Source organism: Diceros bicornis, unplaced genomic scaffold (genome assembly GCF_020826845.1).
Source record: "Diceros bicornis minor isolate mBicDic1 unplaced genomic scaffold, mDicBic1.mat.cur scaffold_90_ctg1, whole genome shotgun sequence".
Lineage (NCBI taxonomy): Eukaryota > Metazoa > Chordata > Mammalia > Perissodactyla > Rhinocerotidae > Diceros > Diceros bicornis.
The window spans coordinates 1,595,347-1,614,227 of NW_026691791.1; the positions used below are offsets into that span (position 1 = coordinate 1,595,347).

Consider the following 18,881-nt stretch of genomic DNA (forward strand, 5'->3'; position numbering starts at 1 on the left):
TGAAGCAAGATGGCGGAGGGAAGTTGGTCTGGATTTGACACTGGATAATGACCTTGAGCTTTATCTCCTTGTCTCACATCAGCTTGATGATGCCACTGAATCCTCTTCTCCACATGTGGTCCCTGTACCAGCAGCTCAACATCACCTCTTAGAAATGAAAATTCTCCATTCCTTCCCCAGACCTACTTGGGTTGAGATCCAGCAATCTGAGATTTAAAAACCCTCCAATGATTGTCATGCACAGTGTGATTTGAGAAACATGTGTCCAGGGAGAGAAGGAGGGTGGAATATCCACGTGAGCTGAGAAGATTCTCCATGGATGGTACTCTTCATTCTCCATTTTGTTCAAATTTCATATTTTATTTTTTTTTGAAAGAGAAAGCTCCAAAAATATTCCCTGAATTCATAGTGGAAACAGTAAGACTATGAAACTAAAACCATTCAGAAAACTGAAGATCTATGCACCCTGAAGCCTAAGCAGTTGCATATTCCAGAGGGCAGTTACTGGAATAACTTCCCATCCTGGCGGTGAGGTAAGGTGCAGTCAGTGGGAGGAGACCCTGGAGAAGCCCCAGCAAGTCTGTGGATACAGTAGACTGCAGGGACTCCAGGCCTGCAGCAGTGAAGGAGAACTCTTAAGTTCTTTGGAGTCACAAATACCTTCGAAACAGTCACACAGGCTGGTCCATGTGAATCCCTGGATCATGCCTGGGCTGAGGCATCTGCACACCAGCCCTGAGCCCACCCGGGCCACTGTCACTATTGGTCAGAGATGAGTCCAGGAATGGGTCTGAGTCGCTCATAGCCCCTCTGCAGTCAACGGATATCTTCTAGAGATATCAGGAGACAGACACAGGAAATGAAGGAAAGCATGGGAGAGACTGACTGTGGTCTCGAGGACAGACGAGATTGCCGGGGAGACAGAGAGAGCAAGGAGCCAAGAAAGGCATCCTGAAAACACAGTGAGGAAAGCAACATCGGTGCTGAAGAAAAGGAGAGTGGTGTCGTTGAGAAATTCCCATGAGACAGGCTTGACTCTCACAGCATCTCTTTGTAACGTCCATCATGATCTTGACCTTTCTTGGTAAACCTCAATTTTTATTTACCATGAGTTTTCTCCTTTTTATATTAAAATTGATAGGATAATTGAAGCTGAAGTATTAGTGTTTTGAACTTACATTTGTTTATTCTAGAACTTACACTCAATGAAGTGATGATACCTACTAGAATGAGATTTGTCTTTGAATGTATATTAAATCCGATTCCATAAATTTTTATTATGATTTTTCATGTAATTTTTTTTTCAGAGAAAGATTCACCCTGAGCTAACATTTGTTGCCAATCTTCCTCTACTTTTTGTGTGGGTCACCATCATGGCATGGCTGCTAATGAGTATTGTAGGTCCATGCCTAGTAACTGAACCTGGGCCACCAAAGCAGAACATGCCAAACTTAACCATTCAGCCAGGGGACAGCACGATGATTTTGCATCTAATTATAACATAAAATCCATCAATCTTTCTCTTCATTGTCACATGGTAATTCAGACATATGTGATTTCTATATCATGAATTAAGTATCTGTTACCTGGCAAATTTGTGTAGCTTTGATTTTGGAATCTCCAGAATGAGCATACGCCCTGGGGGCATTACTTTCCACTTAGAGAACCTTGGCAACAGGCTCATTGCCTTCCTTCCCACACTAGATCCAGAGTCATGGAAATGTGTTCGCCTTGCACACAGCACAGAGCACATAGGAATTACTCAACAAACATGTGATAAGTGAATAATTGGTGGCATCATCAGGTCATTCACAGAAGCCAGACTGAGAGAGAGCTTCCTTAGGTCAGGAAGGAGAAGCATTTTTGTGATGTTTTAGTTTGTAACATTGTAATGTGAACCCCAAGTATACTGTTTTTATCAAAATTGTGTTCTGAAGGTTTTCAAAAATCTCTAAAATTCAGAGTAGAGAAAAATCAATCTCTGTGAACCTGTTACTTGCTTCAAAGATTGTCAACTCGTATACCATCTGGCTTTCATTATCTTCACACCAAGACCCCAAGAATTAACCAGAGGAGATGGCTGAGAGCACATCATTTCAGCTGTAAATATTTCAGTTTCTCTTACAGATGAGGGATTTTTGGAATGCAAACAGAATAACGTTATCACACACAAAAATAAAAATGTCATTCGTATAATCAACTATCTAGTCAGTATCCAAAGTCTCCCAGTTTTGTCAAGGTTATTTCCTGGTTTTACATTTTATTTGAGTCAGGATCTTAATGAAACCCTTCTTTTGCAATTGGTTGATCTGTTTCTGAAGTCACTTTTAATCTCTTAGTAATTCATGCATCTTGGGATTTGGGTGGGATATGAGTGTGTGTGTTTGTGTTGTCTACATCGATGTGTGAATTCTTACTTTCCTGGATGGCAGTGCCCTGAAAGGAAGGACCTGGGCTGTGGGAAACAGGATTTCTACTCTGCTTCTGGCTGAACTGAAAAGGCCTCCCTGGGTGACACTTGCAGCCTTCAGAAAGGAGGTGAAGAGGTACCAAGGAATTCAAGACAATGGCCCTTGTCTTACAGGGTGTTTCCAGGGCATGATGTTCCAAATGGCTGGTGCTAACCCTTTAGCTCCAGGTCGTCGTGTGAGTTCTCGGCATGAGCTCTGAGCAGTGTCTGTTAACCACCCACCTGGGAAGCATTTCACCATTTTAATTGGTAAGGTTGTGTCTGTTGTGTCTAAGATTGGTGGCATTCCACTTCTGGACCAACTTCTATACCTGCCCCTCTCCTGCCTCATCTTTCAAAACTCCCAACAGGAAAGTTTCACATCCCTGTAACACAAATCCATATAACCACAGCACAGACTGGGGAAAAGAACACAGCCGTCCCAGGGGCTACATGCTCTATGCCCTCAGGCCCAGCAGCCCCTTTGGGACAAGTCAGTAACAACACGAGTGAGTGTGTAAACTAGTGATTGTCTGAGACCAGGGACCTCAGAACCACATGCGCCCAGATGTCACCCAGGGCAGCAAGGGATAATCTGGGTCATTCAGTGGACAGGATTAAGGTCTATTGTACTGGCAAACCAGAGCTTACCCCTGATCCATGAGGACCAGCTGGGGTGGAATGGCCATGATGTTTCTGACAGAGAGGCTGGGGACAATCTAGGGAATTTCTGCCCAAAAAGAATCATACAAGGAAGTGCAGGGATGTTGGAAATCCTAGTTCACTGGGAGCAGTTAGGTTTATGGAACAAAGTCCTGCTGTAGATTTAAAAGGTGCATCATGAATCTTTCCTTCTGGATATGAAACAAGCAGGAAAAGGACTTCCAAGGGCATGGACCAGGATCCCAGGAGGATTCCAATCTAGTCGAAGGGTGAATAGGGAGCCCTAGAGGCGGCCTGATGGGGATGTCCTGTGGGCCCTTAGTCCATCTGCACATGGTCTTCCTCTGTCCTTTTCTGTTACACATGCAAACTTTTATCTTTTTTTTCTCATTTAATGTTGATGCAAATCTAGAGACTGGTTAGAAAATGGCAAGTTCCAATATCTGATCAAAGAAACCTCAACAAGAGAAGCAAAAAACATTCCTTCTTTCTGGAAAGCTGTAGAAAGACAGCCACTGTCCTGGGGAAGGACATGGTCCTGGTAGGTGCTATTTGAAAGACAACCACATTTCAGTGGTTATTGCTCTGCCTGGGAAAGTCCCTCCAACCTCTACATCCAGAGAGATCTGAGGGGCTGTCTCTGCTCCTGGCCCAGGTGAACCACACAGAAATGCACCTGTCCTCTGAGGAAGGGGGACGTGAGGGTTTCATTCAGTAGCCAGGGAGGAGGTTGGCCCTCATCCCTTCTGCCACATACAATAAGCTGTGACCATACACAAGTTCTTAATTCAAGGAGGAAAGTGAGATTCTGTGTCTCATTTACATGAGCATAAGAAGTGAAAGAACCACACCACAACACCCAGGCTGTGACAGAAACAGGATATAACGTAAGAGTCAAATCTACCATTTACTAGTAAAGAAATAATATCACTCCTCCCCAATTGGTTAACAGTCGCTGGGGTGCAGATGTCAGGGAGTTGGAGGGGGTGGTGCCCTCCCTCTGGGGCTTTAGGGGAAACCAGGGAAAGTCTTAGGATGTCCTCGTTCACTCAGGGTGGGAAGAGCTGGCCCAGTACACCCTGAGGGCGCCAGTGTCCCTGCTGGTCAGGAGGAGCTGCACTTGAGGTCTCCAGAGTGTGACGGCTCATCGCCAAATGCATGGCGGCTGAAGAGAAGAAACAGACTATTTTGGGGTACCTCCCCGAGATTCATGGCACACCTCCCTGCCCCCCTGCACTCTGATCCAAACCCTGTGCCGTGTGCTGAGTCCATCAACAGCACCCCGTTTGTCCCTGATGCAGGAGGCATCATTTAGCATCACCCATTTCAGAGGAGGCAACTGAATCCCAGAGAGGAGAGGGGAGAGGCCCGTCCCAGGCCTGGTCAGCAGTGGAGCTGTGATCCAGGCCCATGCTTAGCCTGAAGCTGTACTGAGCCCCTGGATTCAGTCGCTGCTGGTCCCAACACTCACTCGGCCCTAAAGTGGAGGATGTCCGGTTCCTCTTTCTCTTGAAGAGCCGCATTTTGCTCGCCTTCTGGTGTGTGGGCTCCAGCTGGCAGGAGACCCTGTAGCTACAGGACAGAGTGGACCTGTGAGCTGCCAGGAGCCACACCTCAGGTGCCCCTCCCAGAGCCTGCCAGCAGCTGAGTCCCAGTGCCCCATGGGTCACCACGCTATGAGTTCTGAGGCTGATTATCGAGCCAGACCACAGCCTCTGGAGCTGGCCATCAGAGAGAGTCTGCCCTGCCCTCACCCAACTCCTGTCCCCCTCACCTCTCATGGACACTGATGAGCTCCATGGCCTGGAACCAGGCCCCAAATCGCTCTTCGGGCTCCAGGTCACACGCATTTGCAGCCTGCTGGAGCAGGTGGATCCTCCTGATGACTTTGAATTTCTGGAAGGAAGGACAGGATGAAGATAGGGCTTGGGTGGGGCACCCTGCCAGGGACTTGTGCAGAGTGAGGATCTGGTCTGGGGTCTGTGCTCACTCGGGAACCCTCCTTCCTTCCCACTCCAGTCAGGACTTGCCTGTCCTCACAGTTGGCTTGAATTAGTTCCTCATCCAGGAAGGTGTCCTTGATGCCAGCCCCCCCTGCACCCACCAACATGATGGGATACCCAGCTTTGTGGATCTGACCCAAGGGATGAGGCCAGAGAATGTCTTGCTAGGGGAGGTCTGTGATTTCCACTTCCCCACCTTCCCCACAGCTGCTCACCTCACACACTTTCTGGAAGTTGGCCCGATTCCCTGGAAGGGACACAGCCAATGTCCATCAGAAACAGCCCCCTAAGCCCATAACTAACTCCCATCCCACCCCTTCTCAGGCTGCAGGAACGTCAGGGCCCAGCAGAGGGCAGACCTTCCACAAAGAGAACTTGACACTGGGCCAGGCTCTGGGCTCCAGAGCAGGAGGGACAGGGGAGCTGAGGCCAGAGACCTTATGTAGCACACCCTCTCTGATGACAGATGGGGAGACTGAGGCCTCAGGGAGGAAGGGACAGCTGGACCACAGAAGTGCTTCCTCACTTGCAGGGGCTGATGGCGCTCCCCCAGGGGCAGGGCCTGAGGGGGAGGCTGAGTGCAGCTCAGACACAGCCTCCTGCAGCTCTGCAGGCAGGTAGCTCTGAGCTTCACCAGCCCAGGGAGCCTGGTGGAGGGCTTACGTGGGACGTCTATTCATGCATTGCTAAGCTGGGCCTGACTCTCCAGCTCCCAGGGGTTGCCATGGGGCTCTCATGAGAGAAGGTTTGCCAGGTACTGAGAGCTCAGGGCCCAGTGCAGGGCTCTCGCCTCCCAAACCTCAGGATCCTGCTCCCTGGCCCCACCTCCAGGCTCACTCACTTCCAGATCATCCTCCATCCCAATGTCCAGAAGCTTCAGGTGATAGAGGAACGTGCCCAGGAAGGGGACGACACCCTGTGAAATCAGGGTGGGAGTGGTGAGATGAGTCCCACCTCTCAGGTGCCCCCATGGACCCTCCCCCAAATCCCTTCACCCCAGCCTCCTGCCCACCACAGACTCCCACAGAGAGCAGCCTAGGAACCTCAGCGGCCTCCCCTCAGTTGCACCCTCCAGGACCACCCAACTTCCCCTGTCACCTCCTAGGGGCGGCTTTTGGCAAATCCCAGGGTATGTGCTCACTGCCCCTCTGCTCTCTAATTCACCCTGGGCCCAGCCCTCCCAGGCCTCCTCCTGGTCACTTCCAGGGCAGGTATTTCAGGCTCTGGGGCTCCAGGAGCTGGGCTGGAGGAGGATGGACCCCTCTCTTAGGGAGGCCTCAAGCCGTGAGGAGAGAGACACCCTCCTCTGACACCCTCCCCATCAGGCCCCCTCACATGCTGCTTCTGCCTCTCCTGGGTTCCCTGGGGATCCATCTCTAAGGTGGCCCACACAGAGGTCACCTCCTGCAGGGTCAAGGACAGGCTCAGGGAGGCCATGCTCCCTTCCCCATGTCTCCCAGGCCACTGATCCTGGACCCCGGACATCTGGTGTCTATGGCTGCTCCCATTCTAGAGTGCTCTGATTCTAGATCACTCCCATCTCCAACACTCCCTCCTCTGTGCCCTCAGGCCTGCACAGGCCCCTAAGCCTCTCTCCTCATCAGGAAAGGGTGAGGAGGACTCCCATGCCTCCCAGGGTCCCCTGAGGACTCAGTGTCATCTGACTGTCACCAGTACTCTCCCCTCCCCCCTCAAAGAGGAGGAGCACAAAGCTCCTGCACGTTCCTCTCCCCCTTGTACCTCATCACCCCTGTGAGGCCTGCACCACAGATCATCTCCCTCCATTTACTAGATGAGGAGACCGAGGCCCACAGAGGGGCAGTGACTTGCTCAGGGGCCCACAGAGGAGACCACCCCCACCTCCCAGCCAAAGGGCCTGGCCCCCGGCTTTCACTCCTCCTCCAGACACACCTCTGACCAAGGTCCTGTCCTCTGGACTCTCGGGGTGTGTTGATGCCCTCAGTCAGCCTGAGCCATGGATCGGGAGGCACAAGGTGTCTCGGGGTCTTATCCAGGTGGATTCTGTGTTTTCCAGCCCCCTGAGATTCTCTGACACCAGGCTGGACCTGAGGCCATGCCAAAGGCCTCAGCTCCCTTGGATCCCCTCAGGATGAACCCTGCACAGAACTCCTCCTTTATTCACTCAGGAAGGGGACCCTGTTGTACCACATCTGAGTGACAGTATAGGGGGTGAACATGGCGCTGTGTAATGGTGACATTTGCCACCTTTTTTACTTGGAAACTTCTAATGTCCTGTCAGGAAGGTCCATTAAGGATCTGTAGGTTCCCCGATAATTCTCATTGCCATCTGGGGCGTATCTTTGTCAACAAGGAACCAGGTGAGACTCACTGGTTTGTCAGCAGTGACCACTATAGGGCTAGATCGCACAGTCCCAGAGAGCACACAGTTCTGTCCCAGATCCACCATTTGGCCCAAGGCTGGGCAGCCCCTGTGTCCACAAGGCCTGTGTGACCTCACAGTGCCCATCCCTGGGGCAGGCAGTGTGCCCTCCCTTGCGAGGTGCAGTGAAGACTGAAGGAGCAGCAGGGGCCTGGCTTCCTGAGGACAGGCTGGGCTGCTGTAGGAAGAAAGAAACACCCACCCACTCTATACACCCACCAGCCTGGAGGAAGAGGGCCAGCTGATGGGTCCACATGGAAGCCAGAGACCTGCTCATTCTGCCAGCTCCTCACCTCCTGGAACAGTCCAGGCGACACCACTGTATCCCGTGACCAAGGTCTCCTGCTCCAAACAGTCCCCACCAGCCCCTGCAGCTCACATCCCCTGCTTCCTGTCAAGCTGGACAAGACAGACCGTTATTTCTCAGGGAACCTTAAGTGAAAAACATACCAAAGCACATCCTGCCTGCTCTCTCCCCCCCTCACCTCCCCTCCTTCCAGATCTCCAGCCTCCACTCACCTCCTTGAGCAGCTTCCTGCTCTCCTGCTGGCTTGTTTTCATCAACTTTTTAAGTTTTGTACAGTTCTTCCTGAGGAGGGAAAAAAAGAAAGAAACACTATGGAGTGGTTTGAGGGTAAATCCATTTTGTTTGAAAACCCAGAAGATCCAGACAGCCTGGATGAGCGTTTTCACTGTGTCCTCTGAGCCCTGAGTTGTCTGGGACTGGGGAGGGGGCTCTCCTATTGTCACCTGGGGCCTCCATTTTCTTATCTTCTCAGCAGATGTGTTTTAAACAGTCTTAATTTCATGTGGACAGAGAGTTCTGTTGCTGAAAATACTTGAAAATCTTCAATTTGGCTCAAGCCAGGATCTGTCACTTAGGGAAACTGATTCCTGAAGCAGAACCACTGGCTTAAGTTTTCAGAAAGACTCCAAGCCTTCCAACAATGTCAGACCCTATCGTCAGGGTTTGCTGTCTCCCAGGAGGTCCCAACTGACTGAAGGGCAATGCCAGCCCTGTGGGGGGTGTCTGGTCCACCCAGGTGGTACAAGCATGGAGAGAGGCCCACCCACCTGGACACCCATCTCCATGTCTCTTTTAAATGCTGAATGGAGGGGCCCTGCAGAGCCCAGAGGATCACATGGAGTGAGAAAAGGTTCCTCAGGCCTTGGTATTCCTGGGGAAGGGAAGAGAATGATCTGTGAGGGGGAGCTGGAGCCCTGCTTCCTCTGGCTTCTGTCGCCTCATTGACGTCTCTTGTCCTGGATGAAACAGCGGCTCAGGGAACCCGGGAAAGGCACAGCTGGAACCTGATGAGGAATACTTCCAGGAGGAGGATTTTAACTCAAGCCAAGGAAGGAGCCCAGGAAGGGGTGAGCTTCCCACCACTGGGACCAGGAGTCAGGTCATCGAGGCACTGGCAGGAGGGGCCTAAGGATTGTGCAAAGGCTCAGAAAACAGACTTCAAACATGAGAGCTGAGAAAAGAGGAGCGGCAGTTCCCCTGACTCCAGAGAGGGGCTCTCAGGGCCTCCCACATCTTACCTTGGCCACCTGGATTCAGAGCTCCACCACCCTGGCCCTGTCCTGGACCATCATGCTAGGGTCCCCAATGCAGGTGGTGACGACACATTCGACCATTCTGTTAAAGTGGGCCATGTTGGCATGGATGGTGAGTGCCAGGTGCTCATTACTCGTGTTGTCACACTGGGACCAGATGGAGTCCAGGAAGTCGTGGGGCATCACTTTCTTGAAGAGGTCCTGGGAAGGAAAGGGAGTGTCACCCAGCCCTGCCACAGCCCAGCTCAGCATCCGCATCCCCCAGTCCCAGGCAGTGTCAGAGGTGAGAGCCTGAGCTCAGGAATGTGATAATGCGGCCTGAGTCTTGTGTGAGTCCCTGGGTGTTGCCTGTGTCCCCTGAGGTCACCCAGCACAGGATGACCCAGGACACGATACTGTGGCGCAGGGAAGTGGCATTTGCTCGCTGCCCAGTCTCACTTCCTCCAAGCACCAGAACTCGGCTCCTGCTTGACCGTCTCTAGGGGCACCTCCCACCCATTCTGACCATCCTAGGTTCTGTCTCCTCTTTCAGTGGCACATTTCCCCAAGGCAGCAACAACCACGGGCTTTGTTTGTCTGCCTTGTAGTCATGTACACATGAGGTGCCTAATTAGTGCTGAGGCTGTTGAGGCCTCCTGGGCAAATGAGTGAACTACCCAGGACGAGACAGCACTTCAGTGTGCTCCACTCCCCCACCAAAGCGCAGACTCTGCCCAAAGTCCTCTCTGCTCCACCTCGTCCATCTGCACAGCCAGTCTGCATGGCAGCTGCTCTCTGTGTCCATCTCTACTGTCCACATGAGGACAGCAAAAGCTTGGGAATTAAGAAGTCTGCTTAGGTCACATGAGGGTAAGCAGGGAAGCTGGACCGAGATCATGGAATTCTGGATCAGGAAATGTCAGGTGTGGGGCAGCTCATGGCACAGCGAAGGCCGACCCCACCTGCCCTGAGAGCCTCGCTGCTCATCACATCCTTCTGTGTCAACTGCTCTTCCACCAGCTGGGGAGGGAACTCCAAGAAGTCAGGCTTCTCCTCCCTCAGCAGGTTCTTGCTGGTCACATCCCAGGGGCAGGCGGGCTCTGGGGCTGGATCTGGCTCTGCTGTTATCTCTCCAGGTGGAGTGAGGATTCTCCCTGGAGCCCATGGTCCAGCTGGCTCCAGCTCAGGAGCTGGCACTGGGGCTGGAGCTGATGTTGGTGGTGGCTCTGGCCCTGGAGGGACTGATGGTGGTGACACTGGCTCCAGCTCTAGCACAGGTGGTGAAACTAGAGCTGGAGCTGGATCTAGCCGTGGAGCTGGCCCTTGCTCTGGCTCTGGAGCTGGAGGGAGCTCTGGAGATGGTACTCCAGCAGGAGAAAGAAACAGTGTCACTCAAGTAGCTGACTTCACGGTCCCTGTCAAAGTCAGGAAAGACCCCACAGCCTTTAAGGGAAACTAGACTTTGAAGATCCTGCAAATCATCTTCCCAGACTGCAGTCTGCTCACCTTCCAGATCTGCCTCAATGGGCCTTGGCTGCTCCAGCTGGACCTGGAGAAAGTAGGCGTGGCCCCCCAGCTCCGAGCCAGGCAAGCTGAGATGCAGAGATATCAGCTTCATCCTGAAGCAGGGAAAGTGCAGGGGTTCCCAGAAATCCTGCCCTGGGTCCAGGCAGGTTCCCACCAGAGAAGAGATGGCACTGGGGGATGCAATTTGGCAACAGAGTCAGAGGCCTGGCCTTTCCCTCCACACTTCTCATGCCAGGCACCCTGGCTTGGGACTGGGCCCTGATGCCTGCCCCTTCCCATACTGGCGATGAGCCCCTGCTCATACAGCACATTGAACACAGAGTCTGTCGTGACTCTCTTCCTGCTGACACTCTTCTCCTGAAGGGCCGGGACACAGCCCAGCCCAACCCTCCATGTACTTGCGCAACTGGATTGAGCAAAGGCCGGTTTTTGAACGGGTTGCTCACAGACCTCCTGTCTTGGGCCTGGAGGTGGTGATCAGAAGAGGTGGATATGGAGAAGAGACTGATTAAGATGGGTCTGTGATGGGAATGGGTCTCTTGGAGACAACTCAGCCTAGCCACCCATCTGCTTCCCAGGGGTCCTGGCACCCATCTATAGCTCTTTGACTCCTGTCTTCCTGGAGTGGAAGCCACCAGACCTCAGCCTTCTCTTGGGAATCAAAAGATGTGTGAGACGCAAGGTTCTCACAGGCCCGCCCCAGCCACAACCCCCGTCTCTCCCTCCACAACTTGTTCTGTAGAGACAGGAAGCCCTTCTTCTAGACCCAAAGACCACTCACTTTTTTAGATGGGCCTGTGCTCTGCCCTCCTGGTTGGAATAAGGGAAGATGCCTCCAGCTATAAAGGAGGCTATCAGGGCATCACTTGGGATGTACCATGGAAGACAGGACCTGCGAAAGATGTCTAATGTCACTGTCTGACACTCAGACGACAATTGAGGCACAGCGATTGTGTCTCCTTCATTCACTGACTTTACTAAGTGTCTCCAAAAGTCCTGCATGTAGTAGGTGCTTAATCTACACACTTGAATGGATGAAGTTCAGTCAGACCATCCCAGACACTTGAGTGGGCCTAGGGTCTCTCTGCTGCCCCAGAGATCCTTAATTGGCTACCCCAAGGAAAAGGATCAGGACCAGCTGCATGGAATCTCAACTCCTTGACAGGGTGTTTCCATGTGTTTTTCCACACTCAGAAAGGCCACATCCTAGAGATCAGTGAGGCAGACTACTTTTCACGGCGAAGAGAAAAATAAACACCATGGACAACCACAGCACATCCACAGCACTTTCTGCAGATCCAGGCACCAGGTAAGCACTTGCCATTGCTGATCTCATTAGTTCCTACAAGATCACCATGAAATTTACCCCCCCCCCCACTTTTCAGAAGAGCAAACTGAGGCTCAGCAAGATGTGGGGATTTGCCCCAGGTAAACAGCTGGCATTGGGCAGAGTCACCACTGTGCTGAAGAAGGAGTGTCTACTCAGCTAGTAAACAGCTGGTCCAGGACCCGGTGGGATGTGTCTAAGGCCGAGTAGTTGACCATGAAGGTGGTGAAGCTGGACATGTTCCTACTCAGGAAAGCTGGTGCCATGGACTCTGTCAGCTTCTCCATCATGCCTGCCTGGAGGGCACACATCCTGCAGACCTAATTTAAATTCACAGTGAACTCATCTTCACACTGGGGGAGAGGAGGAGGGACATACAGTAAGTGGTATCACAGTGAACCACCAGGAGGACTGAGGTGACTTTTTACCTTCCTGTGTAGTTGGTGGGGAGGAGTGGAGGTCCAGATTCCTTTGAGAGTGTGACTGTGGGGTAGTTTAGTGAGAAAATTCTGGTGGCGGGGAGTCCAGGGGGTTCTCAGATTTGAGTCTGCATTCTAGTACTGCCTTGGTCATCTCAGAGTCCTGCGTGTGAAGACACCTCTGCACCCACACTCACCTCAGAGCAGCCCTGGTCATTGATGGACTGGTGCACTTGTGTTCTCTCCAGGGAGAGGATGAACTGGAAACCATCCACCAGCTCCTCGACCATCTCTTGGGTGTAGCTCTGCAGTGACAGTGCCCAGCAGTCAGGCCAGGAGGGATCAGGGGCCTTCCTGGACTTTGCCACAGGGGGAAACACCCCCACAGATCAGGCACTGAGGGAAATCTGCATAGACTCCACCAGGGAAGGAATACGAGGACACTTTGTGGGCCCGGGATTCACATGCAGATAGAGGAGGTTGGTCTCCAGCACTCACCTTCATCTCCTGCAGCCAAGATCTTGAGTATGAACATGACACACTGCCCGACTCCCACCATCTAGCTCCCTGCTCCTGCTCAGGCTGGGTCCTCCTCATCCCCAGCTTCCCTAACTCCACCTCCCACACACACACACACAATGAGTGTCAAGGGGTGTGGGCCTGTCCTTTTGAGATCACAGTTCTGGCCTGACCTAGAGTGGCCTGCCCCGGCCCAAACTGTTACCTCATGGTTCCTCCTGCCAAAAGGCCACACACATTCAAGGTGAGGGCTGAGCCAATGTCTAAAACGACTTAACATGCTCTCATTCTGGGCTTTCTGGGGACCAGAGCCTCGGAAAGTCACGGGAAAACATGAGAACATCCTGCTGTGTCGAGTGTCTCCACTCAAATGAACTGGACAGGAGGCTGTGATTACAGTGTGGGTGCCTGGTAACCAGAGTTCTAAGTTCTGTTGGGTGCTGTCACCAAGGAAGTGAGGTCACTTGTTCAAGGTTCCAATACTTCGCCCCTTCATTCAATCAGACCCACCCAAAGCCCCCTCTAGGCTGTTGGCTGCTCTCCCTCCTTGTTCGTGTCATCTCCATCACTGTACACAAATACCCATCACCACCCTCCCCACAGCTCCTTGGGAGTGGATCCAGGGGCCCAGCTTTGAGGAGACAGAGCTGAAGTCAGACCTCTTTATTCCTACCAGTACTGTGTCCTGGAAAAACTGTGGTGCCTCTCAAGATCTCCCCAGTCTTCCAAGCTGCACAATGAGGATTGGGCTAAAAACAGATTCCTAGGGATCTTGTCAGCGTACATGTGATAATACGGACAACACCTGTGGGCTGATGTCACCTGTGTCTAATGTACACACTTAGAGATGGAGGAAGTACAAGAAGGAGTAGGACATCACATAGAATACCAGTCAGAACTTCTCTGGGTTCCAGATGTGTGATCTTCGGAAAGTGACTGCCCCTCTGGGCCTCATTTTCAGGTCTGCATCCTGAAGAAGTTGAAATTAGAGGAAATTCAGACATTGTGATTCACTGGCATTAACTCTTCCACGGTCCCGTTTTACTCAGAATCTGTCCCAAGTGCCTCACTTTGGCCTATGTGGTGGGCAGCCTCCACAATGGCCCCAATGCTCCCTGTCCCCTGAAGTGCACATCCTTGTGTCACCACTAAGTGGTCAGTATCTGACTTCTGAACAACAGAACACAGCCAAGGTGATGGGATGTCACTTCCAAGTTTTAATTACAAAACGTCTGTCACTTTCTGTTTACTGGCTTACTTGGGTTCCCTACTTAGCTCCCTCCTTCTGTTTCCATCTCTCTCTCTCTCTATCAAATCACCAGAACTGGGAATGCAAGTGCTGATGTTTTCAGTTGCACTATGTAGAGGCTCCATAGGAGAGAACTGAGGGAGTGTCCAGACAACAGACAGACAGGAGCTCAGACTTTCAGTCCAAATGGATCCTGACAAAACCCATGTGAGTGATCTTGGGTGGGAATCCTCCCCCATTTGAGCCCTGTTGAGACCACAAACCTGCTTCACAGAGACTTTGAGGCAGAGGCACCCAGCTAAGCCATGCCAGATGCTTGGCTCACAGAAATTATGAGATGTTATATATTTGTACTGTATAGGTGATAGGTTTTGGAGTAATGTTGTCACAGAGGAAGAGAAAGTAACAGTCTACCATGTCCCAGGATCCAGCCTGATCACCCACCTCTCTCCCATCGCTCTCTCTTCTCAGGCTCCCTCCAGCCACACTGGCCACATTTCTGACCTTCCCTAGTCAAACTCGTTTCTTCCTGTTAGTCTCTGCACCAGGGAGCCTTCTCCTTGACACACTAACTCTTCCCAGACATACACAGGGGTGCTTACACTTCTCATTCTGGTCACAGCAAAATTCTGAAATGCCTCAGAGAGGCCTTTCAGAACCTCCTAGCACAGTCGATACCATCACAGATCTTACATCCAGAAGAGCATTACATGATTTCCTCCTCCTTCCTTCCATTGAGATCAAATGAGTGCACGGGGAAGGGCTGTCTGCTTTGGCTGATGCAGAGGCAACTCCTTCTGGTTATACCAGGAACACGACTGTCTCTTCCAGGCCGAATTTTTCCCACCACGAGTCCATTGTTTAAGGAAACCGTCATTCCCTCTCTTTCATGGGTCTGGTTTCCCTAAGAACACAGTGAATAATCCCCTCTCCCTGTGCTGCATCACCATAAACCCACAGCCAGAAATAAGCACCAGGTTAAAACACCACCAGATCCTGAATTCAATCACTGCTGAGACACTCCCATAAATTTTGTCATTCAATGGTGACTCCTGAGGACACATTTCCCCTGAGATCCAGTCCCAGCCTGTCCTCAGCTTCTTACAGTAACACTGGGATTTCCTCAGAGTCCTCCCAACCTGGTCAAGAAACATTCTGAAATGTTCTCTGTATTAATTTTCAGGGACTGGGTACATTGGGAGATGTAATTTAAGTGTGTATGTGCAGTAGTTTCTACGCAGGTATTCTATTTTTCAGACACAGATAAAATAGTGTGGCTACTCAATGAACCAAGAAAATAAATAACTTATCAAATTTTTTCATGATGTGAAGTCTTTAGAGAGTAGATGTCGTGGTTAAGAGCACAGAGTATGGAGCTAACTCCTCATGTCCAAATTCCAGCTCAATCCCTTACTAGATATATGTATTGACTGAGTTATTTACTTGATTGGTGCCTCAGTTTCTTCATCACTCAGTTGGCAATAATGATCAGCATACCTACTTTGTAGGTTTATGGATAGTATTAAAGGAGTTAATATTTGAAAAATGCTTGGAACACCTAGTGCATTGCTAGTGCTGTACCTATATATTAGAAATAAAATTTAGAAATTCTTCTGACACTGTCTGTGAGCCCCAGAGTGTGAGACTGTTGCCTGGATGTATGTAGAATGCACTCCATGACATACGATGAATAAATGAGTGAACAACATTGGCGAATGCATTACTAATGTCACCTATGTCACCCTACAGGCATTCCCAAGCCGAACCACATGCAGACATTCCTGCTCTGTCCTGCATCACATTCCCTGGAGGAATCACTGGGGCTTCTTGGACCCTGGTAACCGTGCCCACTAAAGGTTCTTTTCTGTCAGCAAACCCCAGTCTTTGTCCAATTGCTGCAGCTCACAGGGTCTGCGCTCTGATCCTTGTCTTCATTCGAGGGAGAAGTGCCATCCCCAGAGCTGGAGACACGCAGAGCCTGAGCCTTGGATAAAATGATTCTCTGGCCCTGGGGCAGGTAGAAGAGCACAGGGACAGAGTGGGATTTGGGGAAAATCCTCCAGGTGTTGTCAGAAGAGATGGAGGCAGGAGATGTGTCAGCAAGGACTGGTCTGGTTGGTGGGCCTTGGTGGTTATATAGTAGGGGGGCTGGGAAGTTTCATAGGTTCTAGCATAATAAAATCAATATGACGGTCATGAAATCAGAATCAGCCTAATTAAGGCCAAATTAACCCAATGTCAGCTGTTCCCTGACTCTCTAATCCAGTAGTGACTTATAATAAGGGTATTCGTGTTCTATCATCTCCTTTTCATTGATTGGTTAGAGTAATTATTCTTTACATAGCCTGTCTATTTTTACATAGTAAAGAAAAAGTGAGTTTTAAAACAACCCTCCTTGGAAAAGTCTTCCTAACATATTGAATTAATAACAGAAGCCAGGACAGGAAATTCTCCACATATCTTGAGCTTTAGTCTCTGGTTTTAGATCTTCCTAACTGGTAAATTACCTTGACTTCTGCCTTCTTTCTTGAGATTAGTCCACTTAGGACTAAGTAGGAGTGCAACCTCTTGCCATGTGAAAAGTGGTGGGACTCTAGGAAGAGGTTTGTTTCATTCTGCCAGTTTGTGTGTGTGTGTGTGTGTGTGTATGACAGTTTTTGCTGCATCTTGCAGTGTGGGCCATTTTAAACTTCTTTCCTAGGGAAAAATTTTCCCTAACCACTTTCGCTGGAATTTATTTTCACTGATGGCTTCATCGGCACTGTCCTATAGTAACATTAAGCACTCTATATTATAGAATTTAATTTTTTTCTTAGTAGCCACATTTTAAAAAATGAAAGCAAACAAGTGAAACTAATTTTAATAGTATATTTTAACCCACTATAACCAAGATATCATCAATGTGGGTGCAGTCTATACAAAACTTCATAATGAGAGAGTTTACATTTTTTTCCTGGGTTTCATAAATCCAATGCGTACTTCCCACTTACAGAACATTTTCCATTTGTAAGTTGAGTTTTTCCAGACATACATTCTCTGTACTGAGATTTAATGTTCACAGTTGTCAAATAAAGTCACTAGGAGTGGGGGGGATGATAATTTCACTACTGATTTAAGCTCTAATGGAGCTATGAACACCAACTGGTCAATAGGTTAATCAAATCAATAGTCATATAGTACAGAAGAATACTATGATTTGGGATTTAGAAAAAGACTGGGGAACGTGGGTCCTGACAGGGAGCACCAGGGATTTTGTTGTTTTGAGTGACAAGGACAAAAAGAGAATAAATTCATACTCATAAGTGTCTAACAACATGGGGGAGAAGAAATGACCTGCCGTAGTCCTGAGTTTTGACTTAGAGCTTTCTGTTCTTGACCCAAATCTCTTTGATGACGTCCCAGGACACAGGTCAGATTAATCCCCACAGGGAGAGAGGGAGGGTAGAAGTACAAGGCATCTGACATAATTGTCCTGGGAAGGCAGGCTTCATTTATCACTCTGATCCACATTCCCAATTTATAGGGTAAGAGGAAAAGAAGTATGATGGTCAAATCATCACAGAAGAAGCGACATGATTGTGGACACCAATCCAACCCAAAGCCTGGTTTGAGCATCTCCATCCCTTTGAGGATGTCCAGTTACATATTCAAGAGGCCAGTTACTAGAATCACATCCCATCCTGGCAATGAGGTCAGATGCCATCCATGGGAGGAAACCTTGGAGCAGCCCCAACAACTCGTCTGGCAGAAGATACTGCAAGGTCTCCTGGACTGCAGAGTGCAGGAGAACCCTTAAGTCCTTTGGACCTTGCCAAAGCCCTGCTGAATCTTGCACCTAGTTGCACGGGTGCATCCCTGCCAGGTGTGTTCACAGGTGGTCTGAACTCCAGTCCCATGCCCACCCCTGCCTGGTCTTCAGATTCAGCAGAGACCATCCCAGGAGCTGCTCTGTACATCCCACAGCTCCTTTGCAAACAACTTCTGGTGACTCAGGAAGATATCAGGAAACAGGAAGAGAAAATGAAGACGGCAAGAGAGAGACTGGCAGTAGCATTGATGCAGAGAGACTGGCTAGCGAGGCAGGGAAAGTGAGGGGCCAAGAGGGACGTCCCAACAAACACGATGATAAAAGACAAGACGGTGCAGATGACATGGAGCTCACACTACATCAATGCCTCTGCAGGGGTCATTAGGTTTTCTTGCTTTGAGCTCTTGAAACTTTAATATATACCAATACTTTTCTTTTCATTGATTCCTTTGCAAGACAGAGAAGATACAGACAGTGACCCTTCTGAGGTGGGAGACTGAGCTTCAAGTGAGGAGAGAAAGGAGATCTTTCCTTCCTTTCCTTTCCTGAGTGTTATGTATTTGTATTTTTTGAGCAACAGAGAGTTATCACAGTCAGGGGATTCTTTAGAGTTTTGCCCTCACAGTCACAGAAAAAACATACCTAGTCCAAATTGATTGTCCTTTTTGTGTAATATTGCAATAGATTCCAACATAACATTTCACTAAAGAGCTGTTATATCTGTCTTCTCAAAAAAGACACCTACTTCAGGGTCTCTATTTTTCTGGTATTTGTTGCATGTTGAATCACTAGTTGCATACAATGAAATATTAGATTTTCAATTTTTTTAGATTTATATACGTTGGAAATTTGATTCATGAAAATTGATATGCCATTGCGGTATCATGCTGTCAGGAGAATGACTGTTTTCAGCATCACAAGTCTCACAATAAGCCAGTGTGTTGGGATTTGTCTATTTGTCTGATCGTGTATGTTGC

At 49.8% G+C, this 18,881-nt stretch overlaps 2 protein-coding genes across 4 annotated transcripts; both read right to left on the bottom strand.

The window, feature by feature from the left end:
* Positions 1-5,779: 5,779 nt before the first annotated feature.
* LOC131403808 (ral guanine nucleotide dissociation stimulator-like) lies at positions 5,780-9,239 on the bottom strand. Of its 3 annotated transcripts, XR_009219542.1 has the most exons (5): positions 9,062-9,219; positions 8,591-8,694; positions 8,036-8,105; positions 6,451-6,519; positions 5,981-6,031 (listed from the first exon to the last, which is right to left on the bottom strand). XR_009219542.1 is itself a non-coding variant. In XM_058538086.1 (4 exons), exons 2-4 carry the CDS (start codon positions 8,075-8,077, stop codon positions 5,849-5,851), a joined length of 294 nt encoding a protein of 97 aa, XP_058394069.1. In that variant the 5' UTR covers positions 8,078-8,105; positions 9,062-9,239; the 3' UTR covers positions 5,780-5,848. The 3 variants fall into 3 exon arrangements, 1 of the variants encoding a protein (XP_058394069.1); XM_058538086.1 differs by lacking the exon at positions 8,591-8,694 and having other exon boundaries at positions 5,780-6,031; positions 9,062-9,239; XR_009219543.1 differs by lacking the exon at positions 6,451-6,519 and having other exon boundaries at positions 5,781-6,031; positions 8,002-8,105; positions 9,062-9,220.
* Positions 9,240-9,862: 623 nt separating this feature from the next.
* On the bottom strand, positions 9,863-11,389 carry LOC131403819 (ral guanine nucleotide dissociation stimulator-like). Its single transcript, XM_058538088.1, has 4 exons — positions 11,364-11,389; positions 10,562-10,752; positions 10,018-10,419; positions 9,863-9,906 (listed from the first exon to the last, which is right to left on the bottom strand). The coding sequence occupies exons 2-4, from the start codon at positions 10,671-10,673 to the stop codon at positions 9,863-9,865; spliced, it is 558 nt and encodes a 185-aa protein (XP_058394071.1). The 5' UTR covers positions 10,674-10,752; positions 11,364-11,389.
* Between the last annotated feature and the right edge of the window lie 7,492 nt (positions 11,390-18,881).